The sequence below is a fragment of the Centruroides vittatus genome, unplaced genomic scaffold (genome assembly GCF_030686945.1).
Source record: "Centruroides vittatus isolate TY-2023 unplaced genomic scaffold, ASM3068694v2 contig_546, whole genome shotgun sequence".
Lineage (NCBI taxonomy): Eukaryota > Metazoa > Arthropoda > Arachnida > Scorpiones > Buthidae > Centruroides > Centruroides vittatus.
Window position 1 is genome coordinate 121,903 of NW_027122322.1, and position 14,359 is coordinate 136,261.

At 26.0% G+C, this 14,359-nt stretch overlaps 1 protein-coding gene across 1 annotated transcript in view; it reads right to left on the minus strand.

Annotated features, from left to right (window-relative positions):
* The window catches only part of LOC136978534 (muscle-specific protein 300 kDa-like), a 232,983-nt gene that overhangs the window by 99,785 nt on the left and 118,839 nt on the right, over window positions 1-14,359 (minus strand). The window contains 9 exon segments of the mRNA XM_067274254.1: window positions 804-968; window positions 1,053-1,196; window positions 2,118-2,441; window positions 2,603-2,764; window positions 2,893-3,033; window positions 3,118-3,226; window positions 4,973-5,190; window positions 9,303-9,467; window positions 12,817-12,969. Of these exon segments, the coding sequence (XP_067130355.1) occupies window positions 804-968; window positions 1,053-1,196; window positions 2,118-2,441; window positions 2,603-2,764; window positions 2,893-3,033; window positions 3,118-3,226; window positions 4,973-5,190; window positions 9,303-9,467; window positions 12,817-12,969 (1,581 nt within the window).

Genomic DNA, 14,359 nt, shown 5'->3' on the forward strand with positions numbered 1-14,359 from the left:
ATCACAACTCAATGATTATTATTACTACTATAAATTCATTCTAAATCCAATATGTTCTGGCAAATCCAAAAATTCCAATATTCCAACTGAATATAATCTGTGAGTTATCTTAAACAATAAAAGCATTCAAACATACTGCTAATAATTAATATAAAAATAAAACAACATTCTCATTCCTTCTCTACAGTTCATGTTTATGCAATATTTAAAAAAGTTTAATAACTAACCAAAAGTAAACATTTGTTTTCTCTTACAACAAATTCAAAAATCTGTTTTGTTGTAATTGGCTATTACTTTATACAACCACTAAACCAAAATATTTGATAATTTGAATAATTTCCAACATTTATCATTTTAAATATGACCATAATAATAATAATTAAATTCTTTATCCAAATAATTTTGCTTTATAGGATATTTTATTTTAAGAAACCTTCTTGGTAATCCTACTCAACTCCTACCAAACTTGGGTTATATTAAGAATATTAAAAAAATTCTTAAAAAATTACTTTGCATACAATTAAGAAGAACAAATTTATTTGGTTTAATTTAGATCTAATCACCAATTTTAGATAAAAATTCATTTTATAAATTAAGTTTCATTGCATAATATTTGGTAACTCAAATTAATTATATAAGTAGAATAATATTTTTCTTAAATTAGTTTCAATTTTTATTTATTAATCCAAATGGCTAACTTGATCCTGATTACATTAAAATTATTTATGTAGTTTGTCAATACTTTTATAATAATTTTAATTTCACAAGAGAACTAAAATATATAAATGTATATATTTCTTTACTTCAAGTGCAGATTTTCGTTCTTGTAGAGAAGCCATATCGCCCGTTAAAACCGACAATTGCCGAAGTTCCTTTTCAGGCTCCGCTAACCATTTTTCCACTTCTGCCAGTTTTACTTCGAAAAATTCATGATCGCGACAATACTGCTCCCATTTTTTAACTGCCTCCTAGATTATAAATAAAATAATTTTATGCACATAATTTATAAAATTAATGTTATTTGAAAAATTAATTAAATTATTAATTTTTACCTTAACGTTATTCTTCAAACTTTGATACCTGCTATTTAGTTTTGCCATTTGAGGAGTTAGCAGTGTTTCACCTTTAACTTGTTCAATTTTAGTGGAGAGAGAAATTATTTCTGGTTCTTTTGAACAAACATCTTTTTCTAATTCCTATTTATGAATAAACAATTTAAATAACTCAGCATAATAATAAAAACATAAAGTTAGATCAAATTTTATAATTTATTATTTTGTAACCATAAATCAATAGTTATTGCTGAAGACTTTCTGCATGATTTAAAAATATATTTAAATCACAGCATTATATTTTGTTAAAGGATACTATATAATAAAAATATAAAAATATTTTTATGTACTTCTCATTATCACTCGCTATTATTATATTTTAATAAATTAATTTGTGAAAAGTAATTAATGAAAAGTACATAAAGGTATTTTTATCTGCTTAGCCTTGTTTTATTATTTTGATAATTATTTATTTTAATATAAAATAAATAATTATCAAAATAAATAATTATTTAGTTTATAAATTCATATAAGCATATATATTAGGGATCAACTAAATTATAGCAAAATTTAGTAATACTTAGTATTTTTACTTATTGCTCTCATCATATTAATTTTGTACACATGGTATATTAATTACCCATGAAAATAAGAGAATAAAACAATTAATAAATGTTACCAAATATATAATCAAAAATTTTATATTAATCTATTTTTGTTAAAATTTCATTAATTTATTTAAATAACCCTTCAATCATTGTAATCAATCTTTGAAATAATTATTAATAACACAGTAAAAATAATAAAGTATTTTTATTAATAAATAATAAAATTTTCATTATTTATTGAAAATAATAATAATAATTTTATTATTTAAATAATTATTTGAAAAATTGTTTGCAGCAAAAAATTTGTATATTGAATCTAAATAAATAAATGGGAAAAATGGGGTAAATTCGTATTAGTAAAATATATCATTTCCATTATTAAAAAAAAATAAGCAATTAGAACACCTACATTTTGGCCTGCCAATAATATGATAGTGTGGAAATTTAACGAGTTTACCTTGATTTTATCTATCTGTTGTAGCTTTGTTTCCAGGCAATTTCGTAGGGGCTGATCACGTAATTGTCCTTCCTTAGTTGTTACCCAACCTTCAAGATTTCCTAATACACTCTCAAAATTATCATGATCAGCTATTGTTTGTAATAAACTTTCTTGATTAATCTTGCATTGATTAATGAAGCTGTTCCAGTCATCTTCCAGATTTTTCAGATCTTCAGTCAGAACAGAACAGCCAGAACTATCTGTATGCTGTAATATTTTCTGTAATTCTGTATTTAATTCAGCTAATTTTTCTTTTCCATCATTTTCGGCATCAAGAACAGACTGTAAGAAATATTAAATTTCATATTTAATTTTTTTTTAATACTTAGAAATTTATCGTTTGTAATTTCTAACAATATAAATTGTATATCAAAATTAAAAAAATAGACAATTTTCTAAATATATTTTAGATGTGTACAGTAAATTTATAAATAAAAACTTACTCTAATTGCTGTTAATTTTGTCTTCAAAGTGTCAATATCATTGTGATCAAAACTAGAATCAATAGTAGCTTTAAGAATCCTCAACCAATCTTGAAATTTTTCAAAATTTTGTTGATAAGTTTCATGTTCATTGACATAATTTTCACATGTTTCAATATGTTTCTAGACAACCAAATATATATCATCAATAATAAATCAAACTTAATTATATCCATCAACATATTGCATTAAAATAAATAGTTTAACAGTATTTCATTATATCAAAAATATATTCATAGATATTTCCTTACTTTCATTGTAGAATTTAAATCATTATATTGTGTTTGTAAATCTTTGGCTTTTTGAACTGCAGAAGTCTCTGGTAGAGGTTTGGCTTTATCCTGAAGTTTGTTTATGATAGATTGATGAGATAGAATATCTTGAAGAACTGACTATAAAGAAATGTGACCAATAAGATAACTGAATTGAACTGTAAAAAATTATATACTTAATAATTTCAATTAAATTTTGCTTACTTTCAAGTTTTGAAACTGCAATTTTTTTTCACTTAAACTTGGTTTCAATTTAACTTGAGAACCAACTTGATCAGAAACTTGCACTAACCATGCAATTACTTGGTTGCAACTAAGTTATAAGAAAATTATAATAAATCTTAATAAATGAATAAATAACTTATACAGTATAACATATATTTATCAAATTCAAATATTCATAATGAGAAAAACCAAGGATAATTATAAGGCAATTAGTATGAATTTTATAAAATATAAAATGTACTCATTAATGACGCAAAACTTAAAATAAGAGTAAACTACAATGTCTTTTGGGATGAAAGTCATTTATTTAAAAAAGTTTTTATCTACAAGCAAACTACTTTTGACATTTTAAAATGTCTTCTTCAGGCAGACCATACATAATATTAAATATAATAATAATATAAACTTTTTGAGTAAATGACTTTACTGAAAGACAGTGTAATTTCTTATTATTATAAATTTATGAATTATGTATAAATGAATTCAAATTAGAATTATTGCAGAAAAACATTTATGAGAATCTTACTTTATTTAAGGACTTGTTACTTCAAAAAGAAGAGTGCACAAAAATAAACCAACAACAAATCGCTTAACTTTCCCAGCAACATTTACAATTCTGGTGGTGCTATCTGTTGTGATATTTCATTAAAAAACTGTTTACATTTTTAATTATTATAAAATGGCAAAAAACTTAATTTTGAAGATTGGGATGGATTTTATAAAAATTGTAAATGCTAATAATGGGTAAAATTATCATTAAGTCTGACCCTACTCAACATGACACACAATCCCCCTTTATCTCCCCACATTCTTGATCTTTAACCACCAAAATTTAATAGCATCAATCCCCTAATAAACAAATCTCCCTGCAAAATTTCAGAAATTTTTAACAGAAAGCACATGAGTTATTAAGCTTCAAACAGGGTAAACAAAATCGTGCCCCACACACCCACACACATTAACATCCATACATACAGGAATTATCCTCGAATTCTTTTTCTTTTCTTGACATTTCAAGGTGTCCTAATCCCAAAAATGTAAAAATATTGGGGCCATTTTTTGACCAATCGCCACATTTTTCCTCTGTTATATATAACAGCCAGGAAAGTAACTGGCAGATGACAATTGCTTTTCAGATATTTATTGCTTTTGTATTGTAACACAAATCTGATGAACAAACAGATGTGTGTTGCAATAAATATCTGAAAAGTAATTGTCATCTTCTATTTTTTGTGTGCTCTTCTCCTTGATGTAACAAGTCCTTAAGTGAAGTAAGGTTCTCGTAAACATTTTTCTACAATACTTATAATCAAGGACAAGAGGCATTAATCATAAATTCAAATTAAAATCCTATTTATAAAAGTTAGATTTTTTTTTTTATCAAAGTCCAAATTTTTATAAATAAGGTCAAAAAAATCTCTGAATTTACTTAAATTTTAATTAAAAACATGCTTTTGATATTTTTAGAATAAAGCTTATAAATATACAATGGGTACAACAACTTACATACATTAAATTTCAATAGAAATAAATTCATAAAATTAATTAAAATTAAACACAAAAGGACATATTCTACTATAACTACAAAAGGTACATTTCTGGTTGTTTGATGTTATTTCACTTGATCAGAAAAAAATTTAACATTTATAATTTACAGCTATATAAACAATTCCAGGAGAAAGACTTAAATTTATTTCAAGAAAAATGTTTAAACTCCTTAAATAACTGTAATAATTTAAAAAATTAAATAGAAATTATAATTCATAAATAGTCTCAAAAAACATTTTTATTTTCAGGTCATAATTTAAACTGTTTTTTAAAAATGTTAATTTACCTATCATCAAATGTACTCCAAGCCATCAAAGCTGTTTCTATAGCTTTAATTACTTCATTTACTTTCTTCCATTTTGACATCCACAATTCTCTTAGCGATCTCATTTCTCCTCGAATATGATCTCTTCCAGTCATGCTAAGATTTAAATAAATAGTTTCTCCCGCGTCGGTAACGGCATTAAGTAAAACTAAACTGTGTTCCTTTTTGGACAATAGATCCTAATAACAATAATAGTTATTAAATTTTAAATAATTAACAAAATATTAAAATTTAAATAATATATATTTATGTATAATACATAAACGAGTTTTAGTTATTTTGAATTACATATATATATCATCTTTAGAAGACACTACCTATAAAAAATATTATGTATTTTATAAGAAAATTTATAGTTAAATCAAAATACATATATAAAATTAACTATATTTAATAAAATATAGTTAAAATAAAATATACATATAAATTTTTAACAGTTTGAAAAAATCAATTTGTTAAAATTGTTTAAAAATATTCAAATTAAACACTTTTAAACAGTTTAAAGTGTTTAGAATGGTTTAAGATATAGTTTTAAATGATGCTTAATTCATAATTAAAACTCTCTTTTACTATCTGTTTTAAATATTTTATTTCTAACTTAAATTTCCAAAAATTTTTATAAATAAATATCTGTTAGAACAGGTAGGTTTCATTTAATGTCTTATTATTTCAGTATAGAATATATGTATTTAGCTTGTAATATTTTCCTTTTAGCTTTATATTTACGTAGTACATTTGTATAAATTTTTACTCATACTTAATACAATCATTCTTATTTTCTTTCGTTATAAGCATAAATTTTGCTGGAGAGAACAAACCATACCAGTAATTGATTATTCCAATTTTATTATAACAGGTAATGCTTTTGGGTCTTCTGCCCTTCCTCAGTTCTTTATTAAAGATCTTTGACTATTAAAATAAAACTATGGTAAAATTTTTAAAAATTAAAAAAACAATTTAAACTTCATCATAGATTTATTTTAATTTTATTTTACTTATTTCTTTTTGATCAACCTTATAGAAATTCACATTTACTTTCACTTTTATAAAGCTTGATTTATCCAGCGGTCACTAACATAATTTTAAAAAATAGTCAAAGATCTGTAATAAAGGACTGAGGAGGGCAGAAGGCCTAAAATGCATTTCCTGTTGTTGGAATAGTCAATTACTGGTGTGTTCCTTGTGTGATTTGTTCTCTTTACAAAAATTTATGTTTATAACTAAAGGATATATCAAGAGAATGAGTAGCAATTAAACAACATTCTTATTTTGTTTCTGATATTTTTATATTAAATAATCTGGTATAAAAACAATAAGCCTAAATCAAAGAATTTATGAGTTTTATTTAATTAAATATTTTCAGAAAGAAAATCTCTTCTTCAAAATCAATACACTCAAACCTGTTTTTGTGCGGTCTTTTTTTATGCGATTTTTTATTTGTGCGATTTGTTTTGTGTGATTTTTTGTGTGCGGTATATAAATTTCAATCAAATTGGTATACTGCACAAAAATAATTGCACAAAACACATTGCACATATAAAAAATCGCACAAAAAAGACCGCACAAAAACAGGTTTGAGTGTACAATTTCTTTTATAAAACTTTTCTTACAAAATGACCTTTTCTAAATCATTAACTAATTATTATAAAAGATTCTTTTAAATGTTTTAAAACAGTTTCAAATGTTTTCATATGACAAACTAAAACCATTGTGGTACAAAAAGCAATTATTTTAATTTATAATGAAGTTTTTAAGTATTAAGAAAATTTATAAAAGTATTCTTATTATATATTATTATTATTTAAATTTTGAATGTCTCATTTGAAAACTTTCTGTTTTTATTCTATTTCTGTACAAACATACTTTGCTAAAGCTGTTATAATTATAATATAGAAAACAAATTAAACTATATCTTGTCTTTCATTAAATCATTTAATTATTATTATAAAAAATACTTTAATTATTGTTTAGTTTATACAATAATAGAAAAATTTATAAATTAGAAATGTTAAAATTACTTTAATTAGCCCATAATTTTAATTACACTAACTGAGGGACTAGATGATTTATCTTACACTTTCTTGTGACCAACAATAACATGAATGCTCTCAAATTTTGAATGAAGATGAACAACGATATTGTTGAAGTATACAGTAGGGTCCCACAAATTTGATTTAATGTAGACTGAAATGATGGTGAGTTACCAAAAATGATGAGTTTTATGGCATAGCAGTTTAAATAGTAGAATTTTTGTAAATGTATTGTGCAAATTCATATACATATTAACTACATAACAATAGTGACTATTTCTATTTGTGGTTAAATTTTAATTTTAAAAAAAAAATATTGGCTGTTTGGTGGCTACTTTCAAGTTAGTGACATTTGCATTGTGACATTTTTCAGAGCCATCTTGGAAAAAAGGTTATATTGTTTGTTAACATACATAGAATTGATGCTATTATCAAGTGTCATCAGTGAAAATATATATATAAAATGGTAATTAATCCATCATCATAATGAATATATATATATTTTTCTATTTTTTTCTATTTTGAATGACATGATGAGTTTTATAGACCAGGGGTGGCCAACAAGTCGATCGTGATTGACCGGTCGTTCGCCAAGCTAATTTTGGTCGATCGCTAGCGATGTCTTGACTTAATGTATTATATTTGTAACCGAACGCAACTGTATGCATGCAGTTATGACTCGACTCATAAGCAGTGAGTGCACTTCGTACTGAAACAGTGTATAAACATAGTATGTATTTCACACTTCCCCCTCCCCACTTAGACTATGCCTATGACAACGAGTCGATTGCAACACATTTTTACGATAAAAAGTAGATCTTATGTGCACAAAAGTTGGCCACCCCTGTTATAGACTGTCAAGTTATCAAGAGTGAAGTTCCTGGGACTCTACTGTGTTGGCAAATTCAACAAGAAATTAGTTTAAAATTATAAGTGTTGACAAAATAAAATACATTTCTCATATTTGTTGATGAATATATTAACAGTGTCAATTTAACTAAACATGATTTGCCTTATTGGATATTTACAATAGTTATATGTAGCAATCTCAAACTTCAATATAAAATTTGATTTAATTTAAAATTTAAAATTAAAGTTTTGATAGCTCAACATATAGCTATTATTTCAGATTTTAATCTATAGAATAAATAGAAATAGAAATTTTAAATTTAAGAGTAAAATAGGAAATTTTAAATTTCCAGAAAAAGTATGGATATAAAATTATAATTACTTGTACATTACAGTCAAACCTGTTTTTGTGTGGTCTTTTTCTGTGCGATTTTTTTTTTGTGCAGTATATGAAAATTTCAATCAAATTGGAACATAATTGACTCCTGTAAAATTTTTAAAAACTCTATTGGTTGTTTTCTATGACATCAGCAGGTTTTTTCATTTTTTATTCAGTAAAATTTTTTTCTCATACGTTTATTTCGGTCCCCTCTTATTTTAATAGCATAAAAACCATAAATATTATGTTATATTTGAACAGATGCGGTAAGTTAGCTCCCCTCCAGCTTTAGACTGCAGGTGTGAAATTTCAGGCCTTGTTAAATGAAATAACACTTCCTGCAGCTATATTTATCAAATAAAATCATTATTTAACGATTATTTTTAACTTTTTAATGTTAGATTCGTATTTAAGTGGAAATAATTAATTAATATAAAAATTAAAATTCTTAGAGGATTTTTTTCCCCATTAGGTGTTGCAAAAAAAGGCCCAAGGAGTTAAAAAAGCAATTCCTAGTTATTTCGTACGGTTTCGAGTTATTTTCTACGTGAGACTTTTTTTATGCGGTCCCTATTCACCGCATAAAAAAAAATATTTTTTAATTGTGTTGCGAAAACTATTTTTTATAGCCACTCGTGAAGTTTCGCGCGATTTTTTTAATGCATTTTCTTTTATGCAGTCCCTATCCCCCGCATAAAAACAGGTTTGACTGTAATTATAAAGCTTTCTACTTTGCAATTCTAAGTAAACAATGAAATTAAATTGACTTAAACTCAAAAACTTTTGAAAATAAAATTTTTTCTAAATCACCACTTATTCTAGCCATTCTTCAATTACTCATAATTATTTAATTGTATATTCAATTATTCAATAACAAGTTTCATATCTGAATAAAATTTTTGTTTTTAATGTTTAGTGTAAAATATTTATAACTATGTTATTCATTTAAAACCACTAAAAACAATAGTTATTAATATATCTCTTTTTTCATAATTTACAATTAATGTATTAATTATTAAATTTAAATAAATACCTTTAATGTCTCCAAATTGTTTTCCAATATACTTTTATCTTTTCCAATATCTGAAGTAGATTCTAATCTTTGATTCATTACTTCTAGCCAAGTTTTCAAATCTGTTTTTGCCTGTTCATATGTCTTTTGAGTTTGAAGTAAACTTTGTAATTTATCTTCAAATTCCTAAAATATAATAAAATTCTAATGTTTACTTACACTCAAATTATAAGATATTAAATAAAATTAAACAGTTAAAATGAAAGAACATTAAAAAAAAACATGAATAATCAAATATATTAAAAATTAAATAACACTTTAATTAATATTCCAATTTTTTTTAATCATAAAAACAATATTTATTTGAGCAATATAGAATAAACTAAAATCGATATAACAGAAATTCTCATTCCTAAAATATTATTGTTCTTGATTTTCTTATCTCCATTCTGCTTTATTACTTTAGAACTATTAATACAGTAAAACCTCTCCAGATGGCCACTCTTTTAGATGACATATTTTCTTAGAACAGAATTTTTAATCCTCTTTAAGCCAGCCACTCCTTTATCCAACCAATAACCACCTGGATTCATAATCCCTTTGTATGAAATACTCTCTTTGAGGGCACCAGTTTCATCATCCAAGACGAAATAATGAAATTGAAATCGTGGGCATGTACAATGTACAATGTAATCTGTTTTTCTAACTTCAATGTCTGTATTTTCTTTTATTTGCTTATATTGTGGAGAATATAAATAATTTTCTGTTAATATTCTCAACAATAAGTTAGATATGCTTTAATCTTATTAAACTTCATAATATAACAAAGCCTGTGAATTTAATCTTTCAATTAATATTCAAAATTGATGACAACAAATTTGGGTAGGATTTGGCAATTTTTGAAATTTGTTTGACCTGAAAAAAGAACTGTTTGACCAAGTAGAAAAGAAATATTCTTTTCTATTCTTCATCTTATCTAAAAAGATAAGATGAAGGATGGAAAATAAGTTAAAACAGAGGAAGAATGTGTCCATTTCACATTACTTGAAATTAAACATTTAAGACTATGCATTACATTTTCATATATAGTACACAGAATTGTGTGTGATATATTAATAAATTATTGTTCTTGCTTATAATGTTAATCAACACATAACATTCTTAAAATAGTTTTATTGTATAGAAGGTAATGTCTTGCCAAAACACAATGAAAACATCAGTCTGCCAGATATATAGATGACTTATTAATAATATGGAGAGGAAGGCCTAACATAGTAAACTTCATCAATGACATTATTTTTAGACCATATAGATTCATGTTAGAGTTGGAACAAGAAAGTGATAGGAATGCACATTTTCTAGACATAGAGCCTAGGCTTAAAGTAGGGGTGATTAACATAAGAATCTACAAGAAACTCACATATAATCTGCATTTAATCCATGGTTATTCTACAATGCACTAAACTACAAATTAGCAACCTTCAGATCTGGATAAGAAGAGCCCATACACACTGTGTCAGCATACAAGACAGAGATAAGGAGCTGGAATATATCAAAACCATGGGGCACTGATTTGGATATAAACATAAGAATATAGTTAATCTAAGAAAGAAGTACTTAAGAGAAAAGAAGAAAAATGCAACAAAGAAGGAAACGAATAACAAGGACACAATTATGGAGTATAGGAGTATATCCCCTCTATAATATACAAAAAGTTAAATAAAGTTACAGAGGGAAAGATAACATTTAAAAGGAATACTGCAATATATAGACTACTGCACAATGATAAAGAGCCAATAGATCCATTTTACACTCCAAGAGTTTACACAATCCTCATAACAGACAGCAGGAGAAAAAAGGAATTATGTTATATAGAGGCTACTAGGAGATCATTGACAGATAAAAATGACATCAATAAATTTAATTATAGCATGGCATTAGTGATGTACCATATATACTGGCTGACTCCCCATTGGTTTCTGTTCTATGGAACAATGCTAAAATAATACAAAGTGCAGAAAAATTTCCATGGCCTCCAGGATTTTTATGTACTTAGACCATGGAAATTTTTAAATTGAAGAACAAGGGCCACTGTATAAACTTTAAAAAGGATCAATGCCTGTCATATGTTTGGAAAATACTATATGTACTGTACATAAGATGCAAGCACATAAAGTGATTGTGTCATCATAATAATATACTGGCTATGTCAATTTTTAATATTTTTTAAAGTTTATTTTTATACTTTTTCTTGTACTTTTCCTGTAGTTATGTTAATACTGCACAATTTTTGTATTTTATGTATTTGAAAGTTTAGTTTTTTTGAATTATGTTAACATTCCATTTCACATAGACCTGAGGAAGATCTCGCCTAGATTGAAAACATTTGTCTTTAAACATGTGTTTATCATTAAACAGTACTGGAAGGCTCTAAGTTGAATGAGGGTTTTATTAGTATTACTTTCCAGTTTCATTTGTTGTGAAGTTATTTCTCCAATGATCTAAAACATTAGAATAAAGTTATATATACTGCACGAAAAGGTTTTTGAGTGAGGTTTTTTTTTTTGCTGTATTGCCTGTACAGTGGCCTATGAAGTGTTAAACTAGAACAGTGGTTCTCAATCAGTGGTCCACAGAACACAAGTGCACTGTGAAGCCACTTCAAGTGTTCCGCGAAAAAACAAATATACAATTAAAAATTGTTGCAAAAGAAAAATCAATACAATGTAAAATAATTTTTGTATGGGAATGTAATTAGCAAATGCCAATATTGTCATCTACTAGACTGAGTGCATTTGATTTCAAAAAGGTCCAAGAATGGAGATAAAATGCCTCTTATATTAAAAAAAAAAATTTGAATAAATACTCTATTTTATGACTTCTAAAAAAGTTAATAAGCAGCCATAATTAAAAGTTAAACATATTAATTAATGACTAATATCTAAATATGAATAAAACAATGTAGTATTTATATGTAGTCTAAAATATAAAATATAATAAAAAATGAATTATTGTTTATTGTGATGTCATCACAATGCCAGATCTCAAATTTTTGTCACAGTGTTCTCGATTTTAGTAATGTCTTGTCCCTGTACATCATACTTTTCTTGTTAACATTAGAGTCATGCAGGTCATCTATCTAACTCCCTTCAGGAAAAAATTTTTGAATTAAAATAACGTGACTTTCGATCCAAACCAGGAGTTTATATATATATAGTTAATTGGAGCCTCCTACCACTAAGCATTCCATATCTTCTCAACTTTCATCTATCTCATGCTGTTCTCAAGATTAAGGACGGACAGATAAACAAAAAAGATACTAGTGGCACTTTATAGGTCTACAATTTTTTTAAATTGCAGCCTAACAAATATCTAGGAATCTAAATTTGGTTATCTAAATTTTTTATTAAATAATATTATCTTTCATTACAAGGAAGATTGAAACAAAACATATTGACAACAACATTGATGAATGAATTTAGTCAATTATTTCGAGTGAAAGAAATTTTAATTGTAAACTAATAAAATGACTTACTTTTAAGGACTTCTCTAAAACTTGAAACCTTGAAACAAGTTGAGCTGCTTGATTCTTCACTCTTGATTCTGGACTTTCTTTATTTATATTTTCAGATAATTGAAGTAAATCATTGAGAGATGACTGATTGCCTGATATTTCTTGTTTCAGTGTCTACAAATTATTTTTAATTAAAATTAGTACAACTGTTTCATTAAAATGAAATATTACTGTAATCTTTAATTCTTTTATTACAAATAATTTAGAATCAGTTTATAATTTTTATCAATTTCTGTTAGATATAAGCAGGATGAAGAGTTTCACTCTAAATATATCACATGGAGAATTACCCTAAAACCTTGGCTATAGACTGCCCTTAAATACAAGTCGTAAAAAGTGAAAGTTGTAAAGAAATACAAATAAACACTCACTAAACCCGATAACATTAAGCCAATACATCACCAACTGCCGTAAATAATCGGGCTAACTTAAGGATATATACGATTAAAGATTATAAATAAATTTGGTATTTGAGGTAGGCATTAGGCGCAATCTCTTATTAAAATTAATAATTATAATAATTTACAATAATTTAGTTTAAACTGGAAGAAAAGAATCGGCCTGAAGCAGGACTCGAACCCGCAACTGGATAGCGTAACTGGCAACGCGACCACACAGTAAGCGGGTGTTGCGGGTTCAAGTCCTGCTTCAGGCCGATTCTTTTCTTCCAGTTTAAACTAAATTATTGTAAATATTATAATTATTAATTTTAATAAGAGATTGCGCCTAATGCCTACCTCAAATACCAAATTTATTTATAATCTTTAATCGTATATATCCTTAAGTTAGCCCGATTATTTACGGCAGTTGGTGATGTATTGGTTGTAAAGGAATGTTGACTTACTTGTGTATAAGATGCCCTCTTATTCACACCAAGTTTTTAGAGTACAATTACAGAATAAAACCAATAAGAAAAGAACCAGCATCATTAATGACATTATTTACATAAATCTCTACAATCATTTAATTGTATGCTGTTTTGCTGGTCAGTTTTGCTAATATTCTCAAATGCTTTAAAATCATTATTACTATTATAGCACAACAAAATGTGATCAGAATATGCATACTTAATTTTATTTCATATCAATTAGACTTTTAAAAACAAAAATGTGGCAACAATAATTCTGGCTATTTTAGAAAGCATTTGGAGATATCTGGCTACTTCTGAAGCACTTTTGGCAACTGCTGATTACTGCTGGCAATTTATACCTTTACATAGTAGTTGGTTCATTATGATGCTTAAGTTTTTCATTTATTGCGCATACACCCTTGTGCATAGGCCACACCTTATAGCCAAGGATTTTAGAGTAATTAGTCTTTAAACGCTATATTAAAACTGTGAATATAGAATATTATGTGGCTAATTCTAAATTTTGCAGTTCTTCACTAATAGAGTATTTCTACTACATTCAACAGATTTTATTTGAGATCTTTGTAGTCATCCATAGCATGTGGTCATATGGGACTAACGTGAACAAAAAAAAGGTTGGCTCAATGTTACTTT